General features: G+C 40.2%; 1 protein-coding gene across 1 annotated transcript; it reads right to left on the reverse strand.

Annotated features, from left to right (window-relative positions):
• Window positions 1–1,099: 1,099 nt before the first annotated feature.
• LOC104212086 (probable protein phosphatase 2C 5) lies at window positions 1,100–4,431 on the reverse strand. Its single transcript, XM_009761271.2, has 8 exons — window positions 4,248–4,431; window positions 3,784–4,037; window positions 3,497–3,668; window positions 3,172–3,389; window positions 2,958–3,065; window positions 2,747–2,872; window positions 2,436–2,659; window positions 1,100–1,619 (listed from the first exon to the last, which is right to left on the reverse strand). The coding sequence occupies exons 2-8, from the start codon at window positions 3,997–3,999 to the stop codon at window positions 1,400–1,402; spliced, it is 1,284 nt and encodes a 427-aa protein (XP_009759573.1). The 5' UTR covers window positions 4,000–4,037; window positions 4,248–4,431; the 3' UTR covers window positions 1,100–1,399.
• Window positions 4,432–10,673: the final 6,242 nt, after the last annotated feature.

Raw genomic sequence — 10,673 nt, forward strand, 5'->3', positions numbered from 1 at the left:
CACCAGACACTAGTGCACTTCAACTTAGGTTTATGAGCCATTAGTTTATCGTGTAGTTCAAACCATTTGGTGGTGAAGGCTGTGAATGAAGATTGTCTCACCTTTAGCAACATGTACCGTAAACTTTTGGGAGAATTTCTAGTCTTCTAAATCTTGAATAACCCCTAATTTAAGGTTTTACAAATATTAAAATTAAACCATTAGTTATCAGTTGGTTATTCATTGGTTATCCATTTTCTAAGTGGATAATATGGTTCTATGGTTCTTAACCATATTTGATCCGTTTTTAAAATGTTCATTATCCTACCTATCTTTTAATGAATAATATGGGTGGATAACTATTTTCTTTTAACCATTTTGCCATCACTATTTAGCCATGGTATGTTAGGTTGCAATCGAATTAATTTGAAGGAAATTGGTCAAACTATTTGAAATGAAACAACTTTTTCCTTCTTTAAATTTTTGGTCTAATATTACTCAAGCCGTTAGAAAAAGTCTCATTTTTGCCCTTTAACTCCCTAATGGAGCTCCAATCCGAAAGTAATTTTGAACTTTAGTCAAAAGTTGAAGCTAAAATTAGACTTTTTCTCAAAAAAAAATTGCACACGTTAAAGCTCCACTAATGACAGGGCATTTATGAGATGATGATTGCTAACTACGAGGATATGAATAGACCAAAAGTTAACCTAGGCAAAATTATATAAATTCAAATAGTGCAAGTACGAATTTGGACCTTAGTTCTCTTTTTTCTCCTTTCCGATCTTTCAAAAAAAAAAATAGTGATGAAAAATATATTAGTAAATAAGGAAATAGAATAATCGGAAGATATTAGTGCCAAATGCAGAGGAAAACAAAGTTTTAAAAAAAGTGATTATATTATAGGAGAAAATTGCTAAGGAACTAAACTAACGACAAATATAGAGAGAGAAATCCCTTAACTTCAACGGATTGAATCAAGTAATTGGAAAATCTAATCGAAGACCATAACCATGTCTCACAAAACAAAACATCAAAACGGCAAGATAATCAATTTGGCAAGTTACAGAACAAATCGACCTTTACACTGGTTATTTGGAAACTGGTCAACCACAATCTGAGATACATTAGTAAACTATTTTGACAATTATATATCATTCTTTACTGACACATTCAAGTCAAGCTGTTTGTAATCAAACAATCACAATCATATGATTCAATTTCAGCCTGTCCATTCTTGGTTAGTAATACTAATTACCGAGCAAAAAAGGAGAATCAATCCAAACTTCTAGTGCTCTCCAAACATTTACAACTTTTATCACTAGATATCACACATGCATCTACAGCAACACCATCTGCAGATTGAGAACCAAGCATTTTCACACGCCAGGCAAAAAATATGAGAATATACTAATTTACGAGGTCAAGCAGTTAGTGCAGCTCTACTAGGCCTTTTGCCTTCCATTGCATCTTTCTTCCTACGGCAATTTGCGCACAGGAATGGACCTTCCCATGGCTTTGACGCAGGTGAGAAGAAAGGGCCGGAGTTAACAGATAAACCTTCACTTGCTGGCTGATCAACTTGACAAATAGCACATCTGAAGAGCCCAGAGCTAGAGTTCAAAGGAAAATCTTTACCAAGCCTGCAACGTCACAAAAGAAGATAAGAAATACGAACACAATGCATGACATGCGCACGGGCAAATTGCTATCAAATTGAAAAATGATGAGTCAACAGAAAAATAACCAAGTCTTGAAAAAGGTAAATATATGCTCACATGCATTGTTTCTCCCTCTTAAATGGTATTTCTCTTGTGTTCTTATGGCATGTGCATTCACATATGGTGTTCTAATTAAGCAACTTTAACAAGAACCTCATGGTACAAGATTGATGCAGAGACAAAAAATCCTTTTATACATAGTTTTAGACTTAAATCCAATGTCTGATTGGTAAATAAGTGAAATTGACTATTATCCTTTGTTATCGAACAGAGAAAGTAGAGAAAAGAGAGTAAAGTTCCACTGCTGATATAGGTAAAATCATGGAATAATTTCTTTTAGCCATACAACAAATACATTCACATCCATAAGAATTTAAAAACAAGGATGACAAGAAATATGGTAGCTTCAGTAGAAGTTAAAGATCAAGATAATGTATAAGGAATAACTTTTTAATGATTAGCGAAGATGTCTCCTCTAGCTAGGACATCAATAGGCAATCAAAGAAGCTACAGACAGTGTGATTTTTTCATAAAGAAATAAATACATGGAGCACTTGTTAATATCATTCACGGAGTACATGTTTTCAGCAGTGCTCCATTTCCAGAATAAAATGCAATCATCAATCACCCAAGTGTCTGCCACATTCAATCAAGCACTAAAACAATTGTAGGAAACTTCTCATGTTGCCAAACATGCAGAATGATGTTAAAACTAACAAATAGTCAAATACACCTTACCTCTCAGCAAGCATTGCAGAGCCCTCTTCAAATAATTCCTCCACAATACCAACAGTAGAAAGCTTTTTCGATCTTGAATTTTGTGATATCTTCCCATAGATAAATGAACTGAACAAATTTTGCTTTTTCCTAGGTGTTGGAGGCAAGACAAGATGATCATAAGGAATAATATCAACAACCAAGCAGGTTGTATCATCTTTCAGACCTCGTGACCTTAGAGCCTCCTGTGTTATATAGACCACTCCAAGATTTAGAGACAACCTCATAAATATAAAAATACTTAAATGAACATTACTCATAATCATCCACACCTTCACAACCATCTTCGCAGCGAGATCTGCTGGCAAACCTCTGCAAGATTGTGCTGCCAAATCAGATGATAAAGCATCCCATATACCATCAGAGGCAATAATAAGCCTTCCCCCAGCATTTGAAAGCTAACAAAAGAAGAGAAATCAAACCATAGTTTAAAAGGGATAGTAGTTTAATTAGAAGGCGAAATGGTTTGTTAAGGTTATGAACCTTCACTTGCTTAACATGAGGTATTGGAACAATAAACTCCCCAACATCTGTATCACCAATTGACCTTGATAGGCACAATCCACCAGGCCAGCAACGCAGAGGCCCAACCTATATACCAATCAAATTTCACAGAGAGAACATCAGTATATATTACCCTTGAGCCAATTTCATAAAATTAACAAGCAAAAGTCAGAAATTCATCACATGTGGATACCTCATTACCGCCAAAAATATTGAGCCTTCCTACTTCACCACCACTTGCGGTTACACGCTGGCGTTCCTCTTCGTTTTCTTCCAATCGATGGTCAACAGTCAACAAAGAGACCACACCTTCTTGGGTGTCTAATATGCACCGAGAATCTCCAACAGATGCGACAGTAATCGTCCACCCATCGATCACAACAAAGGTAACAGTAGTTCCAGATGTCTCACCTGTCAACAACATCAAACTTGGTTATAAGAACAGTTAAACTACGCATTTAGAGAACAAAGGGGCAACTAGAAGTGGAACATATTGGAGAGAAAGCTGGGGGAAATGCCTTTTTGCTGAAACTCTATATCAGTTTTCACAAAACCAGCAACTAGTGCGCGAGGAAGGGCTTGGAGCCACTCTTCTCTATCAAGTCCTTGAAGAATAGCACTCAATACATTGTTCAATAAATTCTCTTTCGTGAATATAGCAGCTGATATACCATTATGCCCATCAAGGATCTACCAAAGAAAAGCCCAAAACTCAGAAATCCATACAAACAACTAACAATGTTGTCTTCATCATAATTCATAAACAAATCACAGATTTGGAAATGATTAAGTAATTTCAGTTTACCGCGAAAACAGAAAAGTATGTGGATGTATTCCCCGGAATCCTCTGGCAATCAGGCCTGACCAAGAAATAATCTTCTCCTTTCTTGGCCAAACCAGCCTGCCCGTACTTCACCGTAGGCTTCTCTACATTGTCATTCCGCAGTTCACGACTGATAAGAGTCCCTAGCGGTACTGGAGCTGCCTTTTGCTTCATCCTCGTAAACTCCGCCCTACTCATTTCGGTTCCCACATTTTCCAAACCTTCGTTTCCGATCCCTATTTTACAATTTAGAAAACCAACAAAAATTGTCCCTCATTTCCACACTACACTATTCATTTAAAAACTAAATCTCAGTGGATCATGGTAACAAGGTCATTTTGCCACTTACATTACCTCATAATCTGTTTAAAAACACTATATTCAAATGCATAATGGAAATAACATAAAAATAGAAAAAGAATAATAGAGTGAGTTAGAAGTCTCACAATGAACATATTGAAAGGCATCAATCGGAGCAAATGGACAAAGGAATGCTATGAATTGTAGAGGAGTTGAAGCATAAAAGCAAATGTGATTATGTTCAGTTATGAGCTGGATCAGAATGTTGAGAAAGAAACTCTGGAGAGAAGAGAGAGAAGGAGTGGGAAATAGCTATTTCTTTGATCTGATAAAGAGAGAGAGAGAAAAGCGGGTTTTTGAAAGCGACATATATGTCCCGATTTCTCTGGTAAAAATGTGACAAATTCCACTCAAACAGCTCAGGATTTCCTAAATTGTTCTTCGTACGGACAATGCAGTCAACTGTGATTTCAAAATGTTTCTCCACAAAATTTATGATTTACTTCACTTCTATTTCGACTGCCAAAAGCGTATTAAGGTAACTAGTGTGGTCAATCGAGCAACAACACACCTACCTTACTCATACTTGTATGGGTCAAAATTAGATCACAGAAATTCGGCACGCGTAGACATAAGGCCGAGATCGGACAGACATAAGGCCGAGGTCGGACAGTCATCAATAGCCGAGGTCGGACAGTCATCAATAAGACCGAGGTCGGACAGCGATGAAATAGCTAGTTTGCTTTGGAATCCTCAAAAGATACAATATCCCCTCTGATTGTACTTTTTTAAGATTTTCTATGGATACGCCTTATAAATAGGAAGGGACGATTTTCAAAAGGGGCTTCTCCAATTCCTAAAAAAAAGAAGACAAAAACTCCCTTCTTGTATCCTAGAAAAAAGAGGAAATGACCTCGAAGAAAATACGCAAATCTACTCCCCCATCGATTGATGAGGAAGACAGTGTCGAATCTTAATAAGATCAACCATATCTCTTTTATCCCATATGCAATCGTTGTTAACATTTCGATCTGAAATTAATTATGTTTGACTGAGATTTACTCTTTCATCTTTGATTGATTTGTTCAAAAAGGTTTTAATATCTTTTGAGTCAAACAATTTGGCGCCGTCTGTGGGGATTTCTTTAGTGAAAATTCCTAGTTTCTCCTAGATCAAAGCCAAGAAACACAATCACCTACCAAAAGAAGCACGAAGGGAGAATCCAATCCACGCGACATGGGAGCAGCGCAGAAGGGGAAGAAGAGCCAAACAAAATCACCGGGCTCGGAAATCCTTGCCCCATCAACTATCGATATACTAAACAAGGCAAGCGGTGTTACCAACTTGTTTTCCCCCACCGGGCCATCGGGCGGGAGCGAAGAAAATCTCATCATCACCTCACGTTCTTTGTCCAGGCAAGCACATAAGACCCACGTGGACGAACGTACACAGGAACATCTCGATTGAAAGACAAAAATTGCTTCAACACAGTTGAAATACCCCTTGCCGACAACATTTTCGAGCTAAACGGCAGGAGTCAGACAAGGAAACTATAATGCGTACACAGCACGAACCTAAGCAAAAAACACTAGTGGATATTTTTCTATATGGCTGACAAAGTTGCCCATCTATGCTTACGCACAAGCAGGCCTCAATCACTGTGGATTAAACTAATCCACGCTTATATTTGCAAAACACACAAAAAACAAATCAAAAAAAAATAGTAATATAGGGGCCATGTTTAAATATCATGCTTTATGTAGATTCATTTTGTGGTGGGGGATGGAAGTGGTTCCACGTTTCTTCCATGCTACGTTGTGCCGCCTTATGACTTTTTGGTGGGCAGCAGCTCACGTTGCCAAATTGTTCTCATCAAAATGTAAGTACACATAAACACTCTCTCAAATCTCAATTCACTCTATCATACGCGGATCGATTGATGTCATCATGTCACCGAATAAAAACTCTGTCAATGGACTTTACGGTCAAAATGAAATAGTTGAAGCCGATGTCCAGATCATCACCTCCGGCGGCCTCCATATATCGGCCCATTCCACCGTTCTGCGATCAGCCGTCATCGGATCTGGTCTCCGACAGAGTTCACTGAGGCAGTAGTAGTCGTGAACACGGAATTATCTCGCTTTTTGCTGAAAAAGAGGAGGCATGCGACCAGAGCTATGGTTTTCTGCCTTGCACTAAAACTGCTCTAGGAAATGTCTTCCTTATCGTTGTGTATGGTTACCTTATGTTTCTGGATGCTACTTGTCTGTCCTGACATAGTGAACTGTTGCTCGAGATTTTGGGGCCAGGTCTTAATGGTGGACTACTAGGCCGCTTCTCATGATCTATTCTTTTCTTTAAGGAAAAATTCTACATTCCTCCCCACTTGCCGGCCGATCAAATCGAGGTAACGAGAATGATTTCATTTGATTTAACTTATTATTTTTTTAAGTGGGATAGAAGCAGAAGTAATCACCCAGGGAACACATCGAATTCCCCAGCGCAAGCAAAATTAAGCAAACTGAGACTCACCCGAGAAACGCAGAAGCTAAGCAAAACTGGGACTCCCTTCTTTTTGGTTCTAGTTATAATATTTTATGCCATAGTTTTCTTGGTCTTCAATTTTTGCTTCCGTTGCTACAAGTTTTAAACATTGTTTGTGTTAGAGGGTTATAATTATGAATCTTAGCTTCCTTATGGTTAATTGCATTTCTTATTCGGGGAAGCAATTTACATGGAAAACGCATGCTGTTTGTCAATAATATCTTGTCTAACTAGCGGATGTGAATGGTTATATTCTCACTTTTGCTGCTGATTTGGTTTGCCATCTTAGCAATTTTAGTCGTGCTCAGGCTATGACTTGCTTTTATGGCTTAGCAACTTTACATGGATGTACTTGATTGTCATTGATACAGATTCTAGAAGAAGAGATTCAGCAAGTAATATGTAAAGCTTTGGAAGAGATGTCATCTGAAAACCAGTATTAGGAGAAGTGCCTATTATTGTTGGCTCATGCTTTACAATTCTACGAAGAAAACAAGTCAAAAAGACAAGTGAACCCAATATTCTCCGGTAAAAACAAAACCGAGTACGTCGGCATTCACCTCGACGTATGCAGAGAGAGTACGGCGACCTGCGATTCTCCAAAATCTGACAGAAACGCGGGTTAACATTTCGACGCCAGTTCGAAATAACACCCTTTAATGTCAAGGGCCTTCGCCAAAAGGAAGAGTTCGACCTTGATCGAACGACGACGGGTTAACATTTCGATAACTTCGAAATAACACTCTTCAAGGCCAAGGGCCTTCGCTAAAAAGAAGAGTTCGACCTTGATCGAACGACGACGGGCTAACATTTCAATATGTTCAAAATAACACCTTTTAAGGGCAAGAGCCTTCTCCAAAAAGAAGAGTTCGACCTTGATCGAACGACGACGGGTTAACTTTTCGATAAGTTCGAAATAACACTCTTTAAGGCCAAGGGTCTTCGCCAAAAAGAAGAGTTCGACCTTGATCGAATGACGACGGGTTAACATTTCGATAAGTTCGAAATAACACCCTTTAAGGCTAAGGGCCTTCGCCAAAAAGAAGAGTTCGACCTTGATCGAACGACGACGGGTTAACATTTCGATAAGTTCGAAATAACACCCTTTAAGGCCAAGGGCCTTCGCCAAAAGAAGAGTTCGACCTTGATCGAACGACGACGGGTTAACATTTCGATAAGTTCAAAATAACACCCTTTAAAGCCAAGGGCCTTCGCCAAAAAGAAGAGTTTAACCTTGATCGAATGATGACGGGTTAACATTTCGATAAGTTCGAAATAACACCCTTTAAGGACAAAGGCCTTCTCCAAAAAGAAGAGTTCCACCTTGATCGAACGATGACGGGTTAACATTTTGATAAGTTCGAAATAACACCCTTTAAGGCCAAGGGCCTTCTCCAAAAAGAAGAGTTCGACCTTGATCAAACGACGACGAGTTAACATTCCGATAAGTTCGAAATAACACTCTTCAAGGCCAAGGGCCTTCGCCAAAAAGAAGAGTTCGACCTTGATCGAACGACGATGGGTTAACATTTTGATAAGTTCGAAATAACACCTTTTAAGGCCAAGGGCCTTCTCCAAAAAGAAGAGTTCGACCTTGATCGAACGACGACGGGTTAACATTTCGATAAGTTCGAAATAACACCCTTTAAGGCCAAGGGCCTTCGCCAAAAGAAGAGTTCGACCTTGATCGAACGAAGACGGGTTAACATTTTGATAAGTTCGAAATAGCACCCTTTAAGGCCAAGGGCCTTCTCCAAAAAGAAGAGTTCGACCTTGATCGAACGACGACGGGTTAACTTTTCGATAAGTTTGAAATAAAACTCTTTAAGGCCAAGGGCCTTCGCCAAAAAGAAGAGTTCGACCTTGATCGAATGACGACGGGTTAATATTTCGATAAGTTCGAAATAATACCCTTTAAGGCTAAGGGCCTTCGCCAAAAAGAAGAGTTCGGCCTTGATCGAACGACAACGGGTTAACATTTCGATAAGTTCAAAATAACACCCTTTAAAGCCAAGGGCCTTCGCCAAAAAAGAAGAGTTTAACCTTGATCGAACGACGACGGGTTAACATTTCGATAAGTTCGAAATAACACCCTTTAAGGACAAGGGCCTTCTCCAAAAAGAAGAGTTCGACCTTGATCGAACGACGACGGGTTAACATTTCGATAAGTTCGAAATAACACCCTTTAAGGACAAGGGCCTTCTCCAAAAAGAAGAGTTCGACCTTGATCGAACGACGACGGGTTAACATTTTGATAAGTTCGAAATAACACCCTTTAAGGCCAAGGGCCTTCTCCAAAAAGAAGAGTTCGACCTTGATCGAACGACGACGAGTTAACATTCCGATAAGTTCGAAATAACACTCTTCAAGGCCAAGCGCCTTCGCCAAAAAGAAGAGTTCGACCTTGATCGAACGACGACGGGTTAACATTTTGATAAGTTCGAAATAACACCTTTTAAGGCCAAGGGTCTTCGCCAAAAGGAAGAGTTCAACCTTGATCGAACGACGACGGGTTAACATTTCGATAAGTTCGAAATAACACTCTTCAAGGCCAAGGGCCTTCGCCAAAAAGAAGAGTTCGACCTTGATCGAACGACGACGGGTTAACATTTTGATAAGTTCGAAATAACACCTTTTAAGGCCAAGGGCCTTCTCCAAAAAGAAGAGTTCGACCTTGATCGAACGACGACGGGTTAACTTTTTGATAAGTTCGAAATAACACTCTTTAAGGCCAATGGCCTTCGCCAAAAAGAAGAGTTCGACCTTGATCGAATGACGACAGGTTAACATTTCGATAAGTTCGAAATAACACCCTTTAAGGCTAAGGGCCTTCGCCAAAAAGAAGAGTTCGACCTTGATCGAACGACGACGGGTTAACATTTCGATAAGTTCAAAATAACACCCTTTAAGGCCAAGGGCCTTCGCCAAAAAGAAGAGTTCGACCTTGATCGAACGAAGACGGGTTAACATTTTGATAAGTTCGAAATAGCACCCTTTAAGGCCAAGGACCTTCGCCAAAAAAAAGAGTTCGACCTTGATCGAATGACGACGGGTTAACATTTCGATAAGTTCAAAATAACACCCTTTAAAGCCAAGGGCCTTCGCCAAAAAGAAGAGTTTAACCTTAATCGAACGACGATGGGTTAACATTTCGATAAGTTCGAAATAACACCCTTTAAGGACAAGGGCCTTCTCCAAAAAGAAGAGTTCGACCTTGATCGAACGACGACGGGTTAACATTTCGATAAGTTCGAAATAACACTTTTTAAGGCCAAGGGCCTTCGCTAAAAAGAAGAGTTCGACCTTGATCGAACGACGACGGGTTAACATTTTGATAAGTTCGAAATAACACCCTTTAAGGCCAAGGGCCTTCTCCAAAAAGAAGAGTTCGACCTTGATCGAACGACGACGAGTTAACATTCCGATAAGTTCGAAATAACACCCTTTAAGGCTAAGGGCCTTAGCCAAAAAAAAAGAGGTCGGCCTCGTTCGAACCACGACGGGTTAACATTTCGACCAGCTCAAAATAACACTCCTACGGCCAAGGGCCATCGCTATAAAGAAGAATTCGGCCTCATCCGAATCAACATTCGGCCTCGTCCGTATCAATATTCGGCCTCGTCCGAGTCAACATTCGACCTCGTCCGAGTCAACATTCGTCCTCGTCCGAATCAACACTCGGCCTAGACCGACTCAACACTCGGCCTCGACCGAATCAACACTCGGCCTCGTTCGAATCAACACTCGGCCTCATCCGAATCAACCTTCGGCCTCGACCGAGTCAACCTTCAGCCTCGACTGAATCAACACTCGGCCTCGTCCGAATCAACCTTCGACCTTGCCCGAATTTACATTCGGCGACCTCGCTCGAATTTACATTTGGCGACCTCGTCCGAATTCACATTCGGCCTACTCGCCCATCCAGATATGAGGACGCGAATGACCTCCTCCGATGCCGCCATCCCGGCCTTGACGACCTTCCCCAACTCTACCGTCTTCTCGATCGACTCATCACTCGAGTCATTGGC

The sequence above is a fragment of the Nicotiana sylvestris genome, chromosome 12 (assembly GCF_000393655.2).
Source record: "Nicotiana sylvestris chromosome 12, ASM39365v2, whole genome shotgun sequence".
Classification (NCBI taxonomy): Eukaryota; Viridiplantae; Streptophyta; class Magnoliopsida; order Solanales; family Solanaceae; genus Nicotiana; species Nicotiana sylvestris.